Source organism: Podarcis filfolensis (assembly GCF_964270895.1).
Source record: "Podarcis filfolensis genome assembly, chromosome: 15".
Taxonomy (NCBI): Eukaryota; Metazoa; Chordata; class Lepidosauria; order Squamata; family Lacertidae; genus Podarcis; species Podarcis filfolensis.
This window is the reverse complement of record NC_139618.1, coordinates 31,291,984-31,311,878: the sequence shown is the minus strand read 5'-3', so window position 1 is coordinate 31,311,878 and position 19,895 is coordinate 31,291,984. Positions and strand designations below refer to the sequence as shown.

Here is a 19,895-nt window from a genome sequence, read left to right as displayed (position 1 = left end):
GTCCCGACCCCGGCGGGTTTTAGCGAGGCGGGGCAAAGAAGGAGGTTTTGTATTGGTCAGTGGAGAGGGGGTGGAGTTTCCCCGCGGAATGGGCGGTGCTTCCCGGACGCAGAACCACACGGGTCCTATCAGGGTAGGCGCGGGGCGGGCGTTTGCCGTGACGCGTTCAAACCGGAGGCGCAGAGGTAAAAAGAGGACGTCTCGGTGTCCGCGCGGGCTCGTCTCAGTCTCCTGAGGGGAGCAGAGCCGGCAGCATGATCCGCGGGCGGAGGCTGCTGTGCGGGCTGCGTCCTCTGCTGGCGGCGGCGAGTCCCTCAGCGAGTCCGGCGGAGCCTCGCCGGCCGTTTCGTACAGGGGAGCCCCGACTTTACGACCCCGTCAAAGGTGCGAGTCTGGCGGGGGTGGCTTCTTCTCTAGGCCTGGCCTACCTCGCAGGGTTGTCGTGAGGCTAATCTAGGGCTGGGGCGAGAGGAGGAGCCTCTCGAGGAAAAGTAAAAATCGAATGAAAGACGAGTGGGTTGGTACTGGTATTTTCATCCAATCCTTCCCACTTTATTGGAATGGTTGATTGGCTAAGATCTCTTATGAAGTGGATGCTAATTTAATAGAATTTGAAGTGGGGGTTTTTTAGTCTTTCTAAAAAATGGGACAATTTTTAATCCCCCCTTACACGTGTGTCTCGTTTAATTAATTCACTGAATTGATTGACTCATTGGCAAAAAAAAGCTGTGCACACATATAAAAAAAGTTTTAAAATTATTTCATTGCAAGCACTTGGAAATATTTGTCAGCTTATTAGAAACAAGTTCGATTAATTGAATTATTCAACTGACTAAAATCTGTGCAGTGTTCTGTGAAGAGTTCTGAAGTGGGAGACTTAGATGATGCATGCATGTGTCAGTAGTGGTGTTCCTGATTCCTTTTTGCAAACAACACCTCCCCCCATAATAAATTACATTATTTTTAATGTAAGTACTTTTTAAAAAGTGGGCTTCTTCAGCTGCTCTTAATTGTGGCTCACCACGACATTCGATAACTACAAGTGAGGAGGTGGAAGTCACTATTTCCTTACTGTATAATGCACTATATGTTTTATTCAATTAAGTAACTATTACATGTTTCTTTGATTTAAACCTATGAAATGACAGTAATGAATTCAGTAAGTATGCAATGTGAATCAAAAAGTAAATGCCATGCAGCACAATTCTATTCATTCCACTTAGTTCAATGGAGTTTACCTCCCTAGTACGCTTGCTTAGCATTTCAGCATTAGTCAGTGGAAAAACATATATTCCAAAGTAATACCACGTACCTGCATTTTTGTAGGTTTTTTGTATTTAAAATAATTGTTGTTGTGTAGTCGTTTAGTCGTGTCCGACTCTTCGTGACTCCATGGACCAGAGCACGCCAGGCACTCCTGTCTTCCACTGCCTCCCGCAGTATGGTCAGACTCATGTTTGTAGCTTCAAGAACACTATCCAACCATCTCGTCCTCTGTCGTCCCCTTCTCCTCGTGCCCTCAATCTTTCCCAACAGCAGGGTCTTTTCCAGGGAGTCTTCTCTTCTCATGAGGTGGCCAAAGTATTGGAGCCTCAGCTTCACGATCTGTCCTTCCAGTGAGCACTCAGGGCTGATTTCCTTAAGAATGGATAGGTTTGATCTTCTTGCAGTCCATGGGACTCTCAAGAGTCTCCTCCAGCACCATAATTCAAAAGCATCAATTCTTCGGCGATCAGCCTTCTTTATGGTCCAGCTCTCACTTCCATACATCACTACTGGGAAAACCATGGCTTTAACTATACGGACCTTTGTTGGCAAGGTGATGTCTCTGCTTTTTAAGATGCTGTCTAGGTTTGCCATCGCCTTTCTCCCAAGGAGCAGGCGTCTTTTAATTTCGTGACTGCTGTCACCATCTGCAGTGATCATGGAGCCCAAGAAAGTAAAATCTCTCACTGCCTCCATTTCTTCCCCTTCTATTTGCCAGGAGGTGATGGGCCCAGTGGCCATGATCTTCGTTTTTTTGATGTTGCGCTTCAGACCATATTTTGCGCTCTCCTCTTTCACCCTCATTAAAAGGTTCTCTGGAGCAGGAACCAGCAAGCCACTCCAGTATCCCTGCCAAGAAAACTCCATGGACAAAGACAACAGGCATTTAAAATAATTACTAGTCTTCAAAAAAAAAATTCAGCCTCATTAGCAGAGTATACTTTTACAATTAAGTCATTTTAACAAAGTTATGGTGGCTGTTTCATTTTTAGAGCAAAACATAGCTCTAATTAATACCATAATGACTGAAACAAACAAACAGTTATCGGTCTTCATAAAGATGCCCTTTGTACATCATGCGCCAGTAATTGTAGTCCTGGTTCATGCCTGGCATCTCAAGGTAAAAATTTCAGCAACGCAAACAGCATGTTTAAACCTAACTGTTGAACTGCTGATTGCGTTCTAAAATTAGGAATGCCAGGACTACAACTGTTGGTGCATAAAGTGCAAAGGGCACCTGAAAGGCTTGCTGTTACGAAGACTGATAACTGTTTGGTTGTTTCAGTCAGTATGGTTTTAATTAGAGCTATGTTTTGTTCTATAAACAGAACAGCCATTGTAACTTTGCTTTTATTTTTTAACAAGAAAAGCTGCTTTCTACAGCTTGCGTAATTTTTTGTGGAGAACATGGATGTTCTTTCTCTCTTCATAAATCTACATATCTTGTGGGGGGAAAGGGAATAAGTTATATGGAGCTTTGAAGTCACCGGGAAACATACTCAACCATTCTGTTCACAACCACACCATACAGTTAAAGCAGTAGCATGCCACTATACGTTTCCCAGCACAATTCAAAGTGTTGGTGCTGATCTTTAAAGCCCTAAACAGCCTCAGCCCAGTATACCTGAAGGAGTGTCTCCACCCCCACCATCCAACCCAGACACTGAGGTCCAGCGCCAAGGGCCTTCTGGCAGTTCCCTCACTGCAAGAAGCGAAGTTACAGGGAACCAGGCAGAGGGCCTTCTCGGTAGTGGCGCCCGCCCTCCCATCAGATGTCAAGGAAATAAACAACTATCAGACTTTTAGAAGACATCTGAAGGCTGCCCTGTTTAGGGAAGTTTTTATGACTGGTGTTTTAATGTATTTTTAATCTTTTGTTGGAAGCTGCCTAGACTGGCTGGGGAAACCCAGCCAGATGGGTGCGGTATAAATAATAAACGGTTGTTGTTTAACAGTCATTGCTTCCCGCAAAGAATCCTGAAAACTGCAGTTCATTGAGTGAGAGTGGATAAGAGATTCCTCACAGAGTTGAAGCACCATTCGCAAACTACAGCACCGAGCATTCTTTGGGCGAAGCCATTACTGTTAAAATAGTGCAAGAGTGCTTTAAATACACAGTATGAATGTGACATCTGTCTGTATCTGAGAATTGCCAAGCCTTTCAAGCATACCTTTCTACCATAAGGGCTGAGATTCATGAAATGCTGGATTCTGCTTTCTCCAAACTTGATATATTGGACATGTTTGGTAGCAATAAGGTTGTGGCTTTATTTCTCAACTGAGTCTGCTAAGCGCTAACAGCATGGTATTATTTCCGGCTTCTTTCAGATTTGGAGAAGGGAGTCATCGATGCCTACAAGAAAATGAAGGACTTCCTTCCCGGCAGTAGCTGGCACCCCGGGCATGTTACAGAAGGTTTACCTCCTGACCACGCTGATGTCGTCATTGTTGGGGGTGGAGTAATAGGCTGGTCTATTGCCTTCTGGCTGAAGATGAAAGAACCACAGAGAAATGCATATCGAGTAGTGGTGGTGGAGAAAGACCTTAAGGTCATTTAACATCTGAGATCAATAATGGGGGTCTTGGGGAACGGTTTCAAACATCAAGTTTGTTAAGTGTCGGGCTTACTTTGTGCAATAGAGGCAATGAGCCATTAATGTGCGTCCAAAAGACACGCATGGCGACAAACCCGAAAGTGACAGGACAACGTCATGAATAGGGAGGAACTGGTGTGGAAGGGGGCAAGAGGGCGCTTATACCCCCTCCACCAACGCAGGGGCCAGGGAGAGAACACCCACACAAAATGGTCATTGACGGTATTCAGGTCCCTTCTAGAAAGATGAATTGCATTAAAGTGCATTTCTGAAGGTGTGCTGTAGTACTTAGTGTCAGACTCGGCCCATGGAGACCTGCTTCAAATCTCTGCTAAGCTATCTAGGTGACTCAAAGCCAACCAGACATTCTCAGCTTCACCTGCCTCACAGCTTTAGTTGTAAATATTAAACAGAAGGGCAGGGAGAGAGAACTCTGCATTCTGCCCTGTACTTGTTGGAGCCAGGGCAGGATAAAAAAGTGATAAGTAATCAGGGTGGCCATTTATTATGTTAAATGTAGAAACAGTAGGTGACCTTTTGAATTGCAGATTGATAATGCTGCAACAGCAATAATGGGCATTCACCATTTTGTCCTGCCAGGGAATCTCTTCCACAATTGCCTTTTATTTTCTTGCTGCTCTTTATATTACTGAAATGTTTCTGAGAGAGGGGATTTGACTATGGAGCTAAGTGACAGCATCATTTTCTGTTTTGCTTCTTTGCAGTATTCCAAAGCATCTACAGTACTCTCTGTAGGGGGAATACGGCAGCAGTATTCGATTCCAGAAAATATCAAGATGAGCCAGTTTTCGGCAAACTTCCTGCGCACCATCAACGTATGTCATGATGTCTGGGTGTTTGTGGGAGTGTTGGTGTGGAGGATTCTCACACTTGCTTCTGTCAGCGGCCTGCCTTGCATCCTCTAGAAAAGGCAAATGGGCCATCGGTCCATCTTGAAGGAGACAAGATATGGGAATATGCAACTACTTTGATATCTACAGTACAGTGGTGGAGTGTTTGAATGCATTGAATAACCATGGTGCAGTTTGCTCCACTGCCCTTGTCTTAATAAGTCAGTCGCCCTGGCATCCACATGCAGATACTGAATCTATCCATTGGCATCCCAGTAGCAAGTTCTTCACTCAGAAAATACTGGTGTTGCTTCCTGATTTTGTCTCAACTCCATTAAGAGTGTTGTAGGATAACCATATACTATATACTTTCTAGATCAGAAGTTAAAGTTGTACATTTCTGTTTATATACTGTTGGGAATTTTGGACATGTGTCATTCTTGAAGCTTCTTCGGTTTTAATTTATCGCCCCATATACATGCATGGATTCTTTTGTCTATTATTTTTCTTCTAAATCCTCCGGCCACTGTTACATCATGTGTGCTTGAGAGATGCTAAGAGTTGGCATATCATAATGGTCAAGTCTGAAGTCCTAAGCACACTTATTAGAGAATGTCCCACTTTTAGTAAGCATGCTTGGAATTGCAGTTTTAAGAATGAAGCATAAACCAGTTCAGATGTTTTCTTTGCCATGATCAGGTAGTCCTAGATAAACCATTACCCGCCCCCCTTCCCCAATAGCTTCTCATCTAGAATATGGGGATAACAATAATGCATTGTTGTGTAAGGACTACATGCAGGGGTCAGCAAACTTTTTCAGCAGGGGGCCGGTCCACTATCCCTCAGACCTTGTGGGGGGCTGGACTATATTTTTTGGGGGGAAATGAACGAATTCCTATGCCCCACAAATAACCCAGAGTTGCATTTTAAATAACAGCACACATTCTACTAATGTAAAAACTCCCACAAATAACCCAGAAATGCAATTTAAATAAAAGGGCACATTCTACTCATGTAAAAACATGCTGATTCCCGGACCGTCCACGGGCCAGATTTAGAAGGTGATTGGGCTGGATCCGGCCCACGGGCCTTAGTTTGCCTACCCATATCTTGTTGGATCAAGCCATATCTTCAGAGGAATTTGGCCACTCTCCGGGTGCCCGGCTTGATTCCATGTTGACCTCCCCGTCAGCGACTCCCGGCAAGACAAGGCGAGGTCTTTATCGGCCGATCCTTCTTCAAATGTGAAAGAAGAACACAGCCACTCTCCTCCTCCCTCACTCCCTGCCATCCCCAGGGAGGGGAAAGAGACAGACAGAAATGTATTTACATGCCTTTATTTCTGTCTTTCCTCAGTGCAGAGAACAACATGTCTGCACCCTCTGATACAGCAACAGCAGAGAGAGAAAAACTCCACCCATGTACTTCCAGTACAGGGTCATGTGACACTCTGAGCTAACATCCGGTGCTCAGAGCACATAATAGACTGTCCCTGGTTCCCACGGTACAGTCCCATAACATAAACATCCTGTTTGGCTTTCCAGCCATCTGGAGCACTCAGCAGCATTGCTCCTTTTTTCGTAACAACCTCCCCCAAAAGAATCAATGCATGTTGCGGCAAGCAAAGCGTGGTCCAGAGAAGAAAACAAACAGTTGTTATACACATAACACTCCCCTGTTGTTTCAGTTCCACCCTTGGAACTACCCGCCACTGGTTTCCCCAGTGTACCTCTCTGGTTGTCTGGCTTCCAAGGAACGAGTGCATCTGCACTCCCTTGGCTAGCAACTCTCTGTTGTGTCTTTGTCTCTGACTTAGACACAGCTCCAACCTGTCCTCGGTTGTTTACAACAGCAACACATGCAACAGCTAAATTAGCATACTCTTCTGAGTACCTTTTGGGTGGTTCACCCTTTGTGACTCTCTCAGACCTGCGTATGAGGTGCTGATCCTCTCTGCTCACTGGTTCAGTCTCAGGACTCTTAGGAGAACCAGTTCCAATAGCAAACAGTGGTTCATCCTTCACCTGTGAAGGTCTATCCAATGTGTGAGATTTCCTCTCAATGACTGTGACAACTGAGCTCTCTGAGCTATCACTGTCACTCTCAGTACCACTGTACTCTGTGAAATCATCATCATCATCTGAATCGTCCTCAGTGGGAAATGTGTGAGCTATCACTCTCTCCTTTTCAGGAGCACTCTCTAGAAATTTTGTGAGAATCACCTGACCAGATTCAGACAAAATTACTCTGTAGAGACCCTTTTCATATCCCACAAAAATGCCTCTGGCATTCTTTACTCCACCTGGAGCTTCTGTCCTCACATGAGACCCAAAAACCTTGAAATGGGCAACAGAAGGTTTTCTCCGGAACAGTTTCTCAAAAGGAGAACTTCCCAACTCTTTCGAAACCTTTCTCACCCATGCATGACTAAACGACATGAGTGACTCCGCCCAGAACTCATGTGGCAGATGTGAACTAAGCAATTGCGCATTCATCCCCTTTTGCAATTCTCTGTTCACTTTTACACAGACACCCCTGTTCCACGTTTCCGCTGAAACAGCAACCTTGTGTCTGATCCCCTTCTTCTGCAGGAACCTCTGGAAATCCTGTAAAAGAAAAATCTGCTTCTCATCTGTCAAAAGACAATCAATGTTAGCATCATGCATATCTTTAACTTTGTCACAAAACTCCTGAAACCTTTCTAAGGCTTCCTGTGGCCTCTTTAACACATAAACCCAGACAAAGTTAGAGAAATGATCCACACACACAAGATAATATCTTGCATTGCCTCTAGATGGTTCTAGAGGACCAATCACATCAGCATACACCCGCTGAAATGCTCTGTTGACCCTGGCCACCTTCTTGGCGCTCGTTTTGGTCACACCTGCAAGAGAAATCAAGTTAGACTCAGAATTACACTCCATGTAATCACTTTGCTCAAAGTCCAACAAATACAGTCCACCTTTCTGTCTGGCAGAAAGATATAACTCTCCATCTTTGAAGATCTCGCAGCTCTTATCATCATAGGACAGTCTCAGTCCTTTCTTTGCAATCTGCGAAACACTCAGCAGATTGAACTTCAATTCAGGAACCAAGTAAACATTGTTTATTGTCAAGTTCAGACTCTTAAGATACACAGATCCAACCCCAGTCGCCTCCAGCTTCTGACCGTTGGCTTGTTCCACAGCGAAGCTTTGCTTCTTAAACGTCGAAAAGAGTCCTCTGTGTGGGGACATATGAACCGTCGCTGCAGTATCGATAATAAACGCGTTCCCAACATCTGGCGTGGTTCCTTTCGCCATCAAAGCCCTTGCAGGTTCCACCATAGGCTTGGTATGACCTTTGCCTGACGCCTCAGGCTTTGCTGAGCGGCCCTTCGCTCCTTTTGGCTGACGTGGCTTCTTACAGCTCCGCTGAAGATGCCCAGCCTGTCCGCAATTGTAGCATCGGACAATGTTCAAAGCTACAGCATTCTCTCCAGTAGCAACATCAGTGGGGGAATTAGAACTCCGTTCTTCCCTCCCCCTGTCCTTGGCATCCATTTTGAATCCAAGTCTCAGCTCTCTCACTCGAGCTAGTTAAAATCCAAAAGCTCCTTTTTGAGCTGTTTTTCTGCCTCTCACTCAGGCAGGCAGGCAATCTCCACAGTCTCACAGTCAAAACAACTTTCGCTTTCCCAGCTCTGACTGAGCCAGCCCCAGGTGTCAGTAGTTTTCCACTGCCGACTGTCGTTGCTTAGCAACCTTCCCCGGGACGGGAATCCTTATCTACCACAGGAATTTCTGGTATGTAATCCTTTCTTTCAGAGCTTGTTTTTCCAAACGCAGCTCTCTCGTGAACCAGAGAATAAATCAATCTGCATTCACACTTTTAGCCCGATATTCAGCATACCTTTTTAGGGCTCCGTTGCTTGGAAAACACCCCCTCTTGGGGCCAGCCGTCTGTTCAGCTTCTGGCTGCAATTTCAGACGTTATCTTCTTTCCTTGGTGCAGAGGATGGCACACGATCCATCAACCTCTCACCTGTCATGCCGATTCCCATGGATCAGATAACCAGCAGCGTCTGCTACCATATGTTGGATCAAGCCATATCTTCAGAGGAATTTGGCCACTCTCCGGGTGCCCGGCTTGATTCCATGTTGACCTCCCCGTCAGCGACTCCCGGCAAGACAAGGCGAGGTCTTTATCGGCCGATCCTTCTTCAAATGTGAAAGAAGAACACAGCCACTCTCCTCCTCCCTCACTCCCTGCCATCCCCAGGGAGGGGAAAGAGACAGACAGAAATGTATTTACATGCCTTTATTTCTGTCTTTCCTCAGTGCAGAGAACAACATGTCTGCACCCTCTGATACAGCAACAGCAGAGAGAGAAAAACTCCACCCATGTACTTCCAGTACAGGGTCATGTGACACTCTGAGCTAACATCCGGTGCTCAGAGCACATAATAGACTGTCCCTGGTTCCCACGGTACAGTCCCATAACATAAACATCCTGTTTGGCTTTCCAGCCATCTGGAGCACTCAGCAGCATTGCTCCTTTTTTCGTAACAGGCCTACAGTGATCATAAAGCTCTTTAAACTCTCAATCAAAGAGCTATAGCAGTGATATGTATTCCTGTAAGTTTCCCACTCCATCCCATCCTGAAGACAGATTATCTTTTTGTTCCAGCAATACCTTGGTGTTGTCACCCAGCCACCCATAGATATTCAGTTTAACCCATCGGGCTATCTCTTCCTGGCTTCAGAGGATGGAGCTGCTCTGCTGGAGGAGAATGTTGGAATTCAAAGGTATGGGGTTCTAAGGATCCTTTGGGTAAAAGTTGCTTAGAGAGAATAAACAGTGACAGGCATGTATGTATGTATGAATGAGGTCTTTGAAAATGTTCCGTTCTTTTAAAGCCATAGTGGTTTTCTGCCCCCAGCATTCAGATCACCTGTAGTAATTTTACCTATTTGCTCACACAGATTATTTGAAAATTGCTTTCTTTGGAACGTAGACTTTTTGACTTTAAAAACAATAACATAAATTGCCCCTTCCGGCCTTTATTAGAGCATCTTTTAAATTGACAAAATGGATTTTCCCCCATCTTGTGCATTCTGATGAGAGTTCTTTAATGGGTTGTTTGCTTGCTTTTTTCAGGAGGGAAGGAGCAGAGATCTCACTACTATCACCAGCACAACTGAAAAAGAAGTATCCGTGGTTGAATACAGATGGAGTAGCTTTGGCTTCCATTGGTACTAGACTGCTGAATCTCCATCTTTCCTAAAGATTAATAGCACTGCTGTCTCAAGTAAACAGTTTAAAATAAAAATGCTCTGTTCTTCCTTTTTGTATGCTTAACTTACAGGGACTCTAGAATGAGCAAGCCCCCATTTCTCCTATTTTCTGCTGACAGCTTCCTTATGAGTAGCTGGTCCAGTACTGGTCCTTCAACCTCTGCCCCATCAGCTGCATTCTCACTCAGATCCATAGTCAGAAATGTTGGAGAGCCATATGTCAGGGCAAAACGGCACAACCCATGAATATTAGCACAATTATCTCATTTATTAAATAGTTTAAAAGGGGAAAAAATACATTTCAATAAAATGTGCTCATGTGCTTTCATCTACGCATCTATCCAATGGCTGCAAAGGCAATAAAAACACTGAAAGCTGAGAGCAGATTTTCTGCTTATTGAGAATTTTGATAGATTTCTGCCTACACATTTTCTTACTTGGTATTCTGAAGTGTCTCTTAAATGAGAGTCTCACTATTATCCTGCTGTTGCTGGGGCCCCATGCCCTTCTCATGTTATTGCCTGGTTTCCTAATATCTGGTCATATTTTCTGGGTTCTATCACATTTCTTTTAGTGACCAAGAGACAGAGCTGCAGATAAGAGCAAACCTGGACCAAATTGCCTCTTCTAACACTGCTAACTGTTTGGCAAAGTACAATGGAGGTTACTTGTTACAGTCAAACCTTGGTTCTCGAACTGCTCTGTTTTCAAACACTGAAAACCCGGAGGTAAATGCTCTGGTTTTCAAACGTTCCTCGGAACTCAAATGTCCGATGGGGCTTCCACTTGTTCTGGGCTTTTTTACTGAGTTTGCCTGTTGGGAAAGATCAGTTGTTCTTAGCCAACCAAGAGTGCTATTCAGAAATGTTCAGAGTATGGCTGCAGAATAACTGTCATGGCACTGTAATTCTAAACTAGATTGCCTTTCTTGCGTTCTCTGTTTTGTCTTCCTAAGGCTTGGAAAATGAGGGATGGTTTGACCCCTGGACTCTTCTCAACGCTTTCCGGAACAAAGCAATATCACTGGGCGTCTACCAGAGCTGCGGCGAAGTGAAATGTGAGTCTGTCACCCCCACTTGGTATTGCAAGCACACACTATCATTACCACTGAATTGTGTTGGGTAGCTCAGCCTCCTGGCACCAGGGGGCAGAAACCCTATTCAGTACAGTCTTACCTTGGTTCTCAAACAGAATCAGAAACCGTTAAAAAACCAAGGCGCAGCTTCCAGTTGGCTGCAGGAGCAGTGGAATGCCCTCCAACCGTATTGTTTAAGCACCAGGCAGAAACATTATTATTTACCTAGATAGTTCTGTAGATGTTAATGATTTAAACTGAGCAAGTTTTAGTCTATTTTAAAATTAAAGTTTTACTGTTTTGTATATTTGTTTTATGCTGTATACCAGGTGTGGGGAGTCTTTGGCTCTTCAAATATTGCTGAACTACAACTCCCATTATCCCTAGCCATTGGCCATGCTTGCTGCAGTTGATGGGATCTGCAGTCTAGTAACATCTTGTTGTATTATTTTACTGTTGTTAGCCACTCTGAGCTTCGGCTGAGGAGGGCGGGATATAAATAAAATTTATTATTATTATCTGGAGGACCAATGTTTACACACAGCTGCCGTATACCATCCTGAAATCTGATCTAATGAAGGGGGGCTACAAAAAATGCTTCAAATATTTTACCCAAGGGATTGGAAACCCTCATTTTTCCATGTCTTAGATTTCAAAGTTGAGCCAAAGCAAAGTTGCTTCTGTATGTTCTTTTTCATCATCTGCAGCTTTCGACTTGTATACAGAAGAACTGACGACACATGATGGGGATCGTATTAATTTCTCCCGTATCAAGGGTGTTAATGTAAGTCATTATTTGAACTACTTCAATTAAAAGTAGGGGCAAGATGTGCTGAATAGAAGGTTCCAAGGAGAAGCTCACAGAAAACCCTCAATTTAAAATATATATATAATTTTTATTAAAGGTTTTATTGGGTTACAAAAATATGTTCATTGTCTCTATTTTCAGGTTGTAGTCTTTTCTACTTGTCAGTTATGTTTGATGTGAGGGCCTCTCAAAACTTCTGTTTCTATGAGGTTCTTCTGTAGTTTTGCAGAGCTAACGAGAGCTTACAAAACTAAAAAGAACTGTAGTACAGTATGATCTGCCCTTGAACTTTTGACAGAACAGATAAAGTAGGCAGGCTTGTGGCCACTGACTTCTTAGATGGCAATATTACATATTAACATTTGTTCAAGGGCCAGTATTGTACTGGGCAGGAGAAGGGCTGGAAATGGGGCTTTGATATCATTTCAGGCTTCTTTGTGTATCCCATGCTGCAGTGCTACCTGCTTCCCTGGCTCTGTTACAGGGCTAAGGAACCTGTGGCTTGCCAGATCTTGGTTGCTGGTGATGGGAGTTATAGTTCAGCAACATCTGAAGGTCCACAGGTTCCCCAGGCCTGCTCCACTAGCCAAAAGGAAAAGCCAATCCAAGATATAGGTATGTGTTCAATAGTCTGCACTCCCCCCCCCAAAAAAAAACTGCTCTTCTCTTCTCTCCCTAAGTGAAGTAGCTCCAGTGTTAGCTCAGTTTGAGTGCCATGCAAATGTACTGAAGGTATACATGGATGCCAACAATTTCTGGCATTTTCTGGCATGTCCTCTGGGGTGTACTTTGCCAGGCTTGTGTGTGACATGAAAAGGAGGTGGAATGCACAATAGCAACTAGACAGGAAATCCCAACGTTTTTCATAATGGAACAAGAAGTAAATCAGAAAGCTCTCTATCACTTCCACGATGCAGCAAATGCTTGGTCACATATCCTGTGAGATCTCCCTGGCTTTTTTCCTTTTTGCTTGTGTATTTCCCATTGTCATCTGGAAAACCCGTGTCAGATAGGGTATTTGCTTGCCCAATGAAACAGTTACCAGGTCCTCCCTACTGTGTTATCCTCTAGGTCCAGATGCCCGACAGTCTAGAATCCACCAAAATAGAATGTGGTTTTGTGGTGAATGCAGCAGGAGCTTGGTCAGGCAGTGTGGCAGAGATGGCTGGCATTGGAACTGGGCCGCCACATTCAATGCTGGGCATCAGGCTTCCTGTGGAACCCAAGAAAAGGTATGGCTATACCTAGTATTTATGCTGCTTTGGAGTTCATATGTTAAATACCTTTAAATAATTAAATGGTAAACATATATTGTGATAGGGACGCGGGTGGCGCTGTGGTTTAAACCACAGAGCCTAGGGCTTGCCGATCAGAAGGTCAGTGGTTTGAATCCCCGCGACTGGGTGAGCTCCCATTGCTCGGTCCCTGCTCCTGCCCACCTAGCAGTTCGAAAGCACCTCAAAGTGCAAGTAGATAAATGGGTACCGCTCTGGCGGGAAGGTAAACGGCGTTTCCATGCGCTGCTCTGGTTCGCCAGAAGCAGCTTAGTCATGCTGGCCACATGACCCGGAAGCTGTACGCCGGCTCCCTCGGCCAATAAAGCGAGATGAGCGCCGCAACCCCAGAGTCGGCCACGACTGGACCTAATGGTCAGGGGTCCCTTTACCTTTTTATATATTGTGATTCTCAGATTTGTGAGGGCTGCCAGCATGATTCACTTTGAAGTTAGGGCCAGAGTTTTTGTACTGTTCCTCTGTTGCCACACACGATAGACCTACACTTCTTATTTTTCTAAATCTGTGGCTCTGCAGATCGGTTTTAGTCCAGCAACATCTGGTGGAGCCACACTTTCCCTGTCCCTGATCCAAATGGTTAGACAGCTACTGCTCCTTCTTCTTTAAACTTTGCTAGTAAAACATAGATTACTGGAATTGGTAACTTTTTCCTAGCACAGCTGCCTTCTTTCATATTTCACCCTTAAATCTCTCTCTCTCTCTCTCTCTCTCTCTCTCTCTCTCTCTCTCTCTCTGTGTGTGTGTGTGTGTGTGTGTGTGTGTGAGAGAGAGAGAGAGAGAGAGAGAGAGAGAGAGAGAGAGAGGGAGGGAGGGAGGGAGAGAGATACCTGAGTGATAAGAACACATGCCTTGTATACCAGATATTCCTGGTTCAGTCCCGGGCTTTTCCAGTTGAAAGGATCTTTGCTTGCAGAGCTGGAAAACAGACCTTTGCCTGAGATTTGCTCCCAATTGAACTAAACAGTGCCAGGCCAGAAGGATTGATGGCTTTGTTTCTAAGGCAACTTTAGCAATCATCTTCTGAGGCTCTTCTTTGTGTGTCTCTTCCACAAGAGGTCCAGGGGGTGATGACATGAAGAACTGGTATTTTCTGAGATTCCTTTCTATTTGTGGAATGCTCTCCCCAAGGAGAGGCGCCAGGCCATTGGCTAATTAAACAATCTGTGGGCTTTTAAACTGGGGTTTTTTGTTATGGTATGCAATTTTGTGTTTTCATATTGTAAACCATCCTGTGATCCTTGGATGGAGGGTGGTATAGAAATTTAATAAATAAGAAGAAGAAGAAATGAAATAAAAGACAGCTCTTACCTTGCCTGTTGTAATTTCAAGGTCCAAGCTCATGTGTCATGCCCTGTGGCTACTCTTTATCCCTCTTAGTTTGCATGGAGATGTAGTATTTTGGCCTTGATTAAATGCTGGAGCTATTTTCTCTTTGTCCTTGTGCTGCTAGGTATGTCTATGTCTGGCACTGCCCTGATGGACCTGGCTTGGAGTGTCCTCTGCTAATCGACACCACAGGAGCTTACTTCCGGAGGGAAGGCGTGGGTGGCAACTACCTTGGAGGCTTAAGCCCTACGGAAGTGAGTTTACCATGATTTTATTGGGAGCTGACTCTTAGGAAGCCACAGCAGGGACATCAGCCCCCAGAGAGGAAGCGCTCTGGGTGTTTCTGATGTTGTACATGTTAACTCGCATGTAAGGAAGTGTTCCTGTAAGAACACTGCAAGGGGAAAAGATTTGTTATGGGAAAGTTCCATTGTGCTAGCACAAGTCTCTTGCAGTAGTGGAACGGGACTGTTGGGATACCAACCGTATTGTTTTATCATTTGATGAGCATCTAAAATTTGATTAAGTCTTTATCACTCTTTTTCTCTAAAGAGCTGTGGATGACTTGACACGTGGTCACTTCTCTCCCCCACCATTCCAATGAAGGCTAGGCTTTGAATTAGTGGAATAATAATAATAATAATAATAATAATAATAATAATAATAATAATAATTTTTTAAAAAAATTATTCATTCATTCATTTATACCCCGCCCATCTGGCTGGGTTTCCCCAGCTGCTCTGGGCTGCTTCCAGCAGAGTATTAAAATACAGTGGTACCTCGGGTTACATATGCTTCAGGTTACAGACTCCGCTAACCCAGAAATATTACCTCGGGTTAAGAACTTTGCTTCAGGATGAGAGCAGAAATCGTCCTCCGGCGACGCGGCGGCAGTGGGAGGCCCCATTAGCTAAAGTGGTGCTTCAGGTTAAGTACAGTTTCAGGTTAAGAACGGACCTCCAGAACAAATTAAGTACTTAACCCAAGGTACCACTGTACAATGTTTCATCAAATATTAAAAGCTTCCCTAAACAGGGTTGCCTTCAGATGTCTTCTAAAAGTCCCATAGCTGTTTATTTCTTTGACATCTGATGAGAGGGTGTTCCACAGGGCGGGCGCCACTACCGAGAAGGCTCTCTGCCTGGTTCCCTGTAACTTCACTTCTCGCTGTGAGGGAACTGCCAGAAGGCCCTCAGCGCTGGATCTCAGTGTCTGGGCAGAACGATGGGTAAGACAACTGAGTAAGCATTGTGGTTCAACAAGGATTTGAATCCAGATCTGTCTTGGTCAAAGCCCAATGCTATTCGCTGCCCCACACTGACAGCTGAAGTCTACCCAAAGCCAAGTCTACCCAATACCCAAGCATGCTGTAGTTTGGGACTTGGCTATTGCATTTGAGTTGCTCTCTATCTGCCCTGTGGCTGCACTTTTCTAAGGGAGGTTCAAAATGCAAACAAGGTGTTCAGCTGCCATGATTGTAATTTTCTGGTGCCCAGAATTCAGCTTCTTGTGCTTTCTTCTTAGGAGGAAGAGCCAGATATCCAGGACCTGGAAGTAGATCATGAGTTCTTCCAGGATAAAGTCTGGCCCAAGCTGGCTCACCGGGTTCCAAACTTTCAATGCTTGAAGGTAATGATTGACTTTCTCAAGGAGGTGGTTAAGGAGTTAACTCCTTAAAATTTATTTTGGGGCCTGGTGCAGACACATTGCCCACTTATGGTTAATCAGTCAGGAGCACCTTGCAGATTTCACTTCCTCATATCTTGTGTTGCCCTTCTATTTATTTCTGTTTTGAACTAACTATGATCAACATTTCATCTACCTCATTAGTCTTCAGGCCCCTCGTTGTCTTTGATTCTGACAGTCCAGTGGAACCTCAGAAGTTGAACGGAATCCGTTCCGGAAGTCCGTTCGACTTCCAAAACGTTCGGAAACCAAGGTGCGGCTTCCGATTGGCTGCAGGAAGCTCCTGCAGCCAATCAGAAGTTGCGTTGGACATTCAGGTTCCAAAGAACATTCACAAACCGGAACACTCACTTACGGGTTTGCGGCATTTGGGAGCCAAAACATTTGACTCACAAGGCGTTTGGGATCCAAAGTACGATTGTATAAGTTTTGAATTTGGACTGGGTATGTTTGCTTCAGTGGATTTTGTGATGAGGTCAGAACGGACTAGTGGTCCTCTGCTGGTATAATCATTCTCTGCAAGCAATACAACTGTTTCAACTTATTCCTCCTTGTTCCTGTAGGGTGAGTTGATAGTTGTACATTAGCCACAGTGAGTTGGCAATCTGGCTAGCAAGACTAGTCTTCTAGGGTGTTTTGCAGCCATTGACACTATTTCACTTCACATATTAAACTAAACCACTGGGATGGGAAACATTTAGCCCTCCAGATGTTGCTAGATTTCAACTCCCATCATCCCTGACTGTTGGCCATAATGCTGTTTGATGTGAACTAGAGTCCAGTAATTTCTGGAGAGCCGCAGTTTCCCCACTCCTGGGCTCATGTGTTCCTTCTCTCTCCTCCCAGCTGCAAGAGAGGAGGTGGGGAACTGAAGAACTCAAGGCTCACAGCAGCTTGTTTCATGTTTGTGCACATCTTGAAAACCACTCTAATAATAAAATAATTTGGTTTTTAACCCAGGATGATTGTAGGCCATCCATCCATTACATATTTAAAGTAAAAGTCACATTCTTAAGATGTCAAACTCTGCAATTCTTGCGGGTTAGCACCAAATCACAAAGATCTTAGACCTTTCATCTCTATCTTGCTTTTCCCTCTTGAGTTCTATACATAGCCTTTTATCCCTCTTGTTCAGCTAGGAATAACTGGCTAGGATTCAATATCTAAGTACAGTGGTACCTCAGGTTACATACCCTTCAGGTTACATATGCATCAGGTTACAGACTCTGCTAACCCAGAAATAGTACCTCGGGTTAAGAACTTTGCTTCAGGATGAGAACAGAAATCGTGCTCTGGCAGCACAGCAGCAGTGGGAGGCCCCATTAACTAAAGTGGTGCTTCAGGTTAAGAACAGTTTCAGGTTAACAATGGACCTCCGGAACAAATTAAGTACTTAACCCAAGGCACCACTGTAGTATACTGTATTTTACTGGTGGGTTTAAGAGTGCAGCCTTGTCTGTTTCTGTAGGTCTGTCCCTGAGATCCTCTGTTAGTCGTGCCATTGACAGTTCAGGGACTGTATCTTGTGACTGAAAGAGCTTTATGTTTCTCTTATGACAGGTGAAGGGTTCTTGGGCTGGTTACTATGACTACAACATCTTTGACCAGAGTCCTGTGATTGGTGTGCACCCACTGGTGGAAAACCTCTATTTTGCCACAGGCTTCAGTGGACACGGACTTCAGCAGTCACCAGCTGTGGGCCAAGCCCTAGCTGAGCTCATAATTGATGGGAAATTCAAGGCCATCGACCTAAGCATATTCTCCTTCAACAGGTTCTTCAAAGGGAACAAGGCTGTAGAAAGGAATATCATTTAAGTGCTTTAGAGAGCTGGGTATCTTGATGGCAAGTTCCAGCTCTTTCTGTTCTTCCCTATTTTCTTTCCCAGATTAATGACTACATGCCCATGCAGCACTTTGTGAAGACTGTTCAGATTCCCATACTGTTCCTACAAGTGTTGCACTGCACAGCTCCACATCATTTGAGTGGGCCTCAGACAGGATAAACTCCTTGTGTAGGATTGCTGCTTCTCCATTTTCACCCATGTAACAATTGAAAATTCAATAATAATAATAATAATAATAATAATAATAATAATAATAATAATTTTATTATTTATACCCCACCCATCTGGCTGGGTTTCCCCAGCCACTCTGGGCGGCTCCCAACAGAGGACTAAAAACAGAATAGAACTTCAAACATTATAAACTTCCCAAAACAGGAAGTCCAATACAGCTATAAATCAAGACGCTCTAATTCAGGGTGATCCAACTTTTCATACCACGTTGGCCACAAGAGCCAAGTGGGTGTCTCCATCGTGCCAATTACAGGTTAAGAGCATGAGTCCTTCTGAATGAGGTCCCTCAAGTCTGCTGCTGTTTGTGCAGCTATTCAGGTGGCTCTAGGAAGCCTAAAAGCAGTGTGTTGAAGGGCTAGCCTTCTGCATCCCCAACTCTGCTTTTTTGCTGGCATCTGGTATTTAGAGGTAAACCACCTCTGAATGTGGAGTTTGTGCTTTTATGTTCTGCCTGCCATTAAAAGACTTGTGATCTTTTTTTTAAAAAAAACACCCCAATATGGGGTTTCTAATAGCCCACTGAGACCCACTGAGATTGTCATTATGTATGGGGACATGGAGAAGATGCAACAGCACTTTTTTTTTTTACAGCCTTTCAGCTTAACCTACCTCACATGGTGGTTGTGGGGATTAAGTGAGGAAGGGGAGAACCATGCACACCAACCTGAATTCTTTGGAGGGAAAAGTGGGATATAAATGCAGTAAGTGAATGAATAAAATAATAACTCCTAATGGTCATGGCCTGAGCAATTAAGCTTTGTATAATAATTGATGTTTTTATTCCCTTGTATGGGGAAAGTGCCCTTCCTTTCCACCAGGCTGCTGATTAACACGAGTCAGGAACAGTCCTGGATTTATGTAATGTGGTACAAAGCAGTTGGATTTAGGTTCATTGGGTCCTTGATTCAGAAAGAAAATTTCCAACACTTGGTGAAACCTCATTGTAATTAAGCACTGAATCTTCGTAAGTTAGAAAATGTCTCGGGAGCTGTGCTACTCAAAAAGGAGATGTCCAGTTTGGTCTTGCTCTTCTGCTATTGTATTGCCATGGATCTCCCCGGCTTTTTGCTACATCTAATTTTCTGATGTTGTTTCTTGATTCATGGAAGAGACAATTGCTTGTTGAACTGACAGCTGGTTATTTTGGATAACCTTAGAACTGAGGTCATTGGAACTATGTTTTGAAGTGGAAGAAATGAACTATTTTCACCCTTATCCCAGAAGTCAGGCTGACCTTTTACTGTTTCTATATACCATTAAAAAAACAACTGCAGCAGCATTATTGGGGGTTAAAAGAATGAGTTTTCTTTTTTTACAGTTGGAGATAGAAAAGGAAAGGAGGTCTGTAGAGTTATTTCAAAGAGTGGAAGGCAGTTTAAAAGGGAGAGCCAATTTCTGTTGGTTGTATTCCTTCCACTCCTGCTTTTTCATTTCGATTCATTTTTCTGGCAAGTACTGGCAGTGAGGCAAAAGACGTGGGGGTGTACTATGGGAAGCAGCCTCTCTCAAACCAGTTCCAATTCTGAAGAACTGTACCTTCAGCCTAATCGATGCTTGCTAATTTTGGTTGAGAAGGGGAGATTTCATAAAAAGCATAATGGCAACAAGAGTTTAATGAGGGAAGGAAAAGTTCCTCAGAAACA

At 44.1% G+C, this 19,895-nt stretch overlaps 1 protein-coding gene across 1 annotated transcript; it reads left to right on the top strand.

Annotated features, from left to right (window-relative positions):
• The first annotated feature begins 147 nt into the window (after positions 1-147).
• On the top strand, positions 148-19,006 carry FOXRED1 (FAD dependent oxidoreductase domain containing 1). Its single transcript, XM_083588755.1, has 11 exons — positions 148-384; positions 3,595-3,815; positions 4,586-4,696; positions 9,380-9,498; positions 9,851-9,945; positions 10,943-11,044; positions 11,770-11,846; positions 12,942-13,102; positions 14,616-14,745; positions 16,016-16,120; positions 17,738-19,006. The coding sequence occupies exons 1-11, from the start codon at positions 255-257 to the stop codon at positions 17,990-17,992; spliced, it is 1,506 nt and encodes a 501-aa protein (XP_083444881.1). The 5' UTR covers positions 148-254; the 3' UTR covers positions 17,993-19,006.
• Positions 19,007-19,895: the final 889 nt, after the last annotated feature.

Coding starts and splice junctions, on each gene's coding strand:
- FOXRED1 (XM_083588755.1), top strand. CDS start 255: ATGATCCGCGGGCGGAGGCTGCTGTGCGGGCTGCGTCCTCTGCTGGCG. Junction 9,946..10,942: donor AGTAGCTTTGGCTTCCATTG/GTACTAGACTGC, acceptor TGTCTTCCTAAG/GCTTGGAAAATGAGGGATGG. Junction 14,746..16,015: donor GAGGCTTAAGCCCTACGGAA/GTGAGTTTACCA, acceptor CTTTCTTCTTAG/GAGGAAGAGCCAGATATCCA.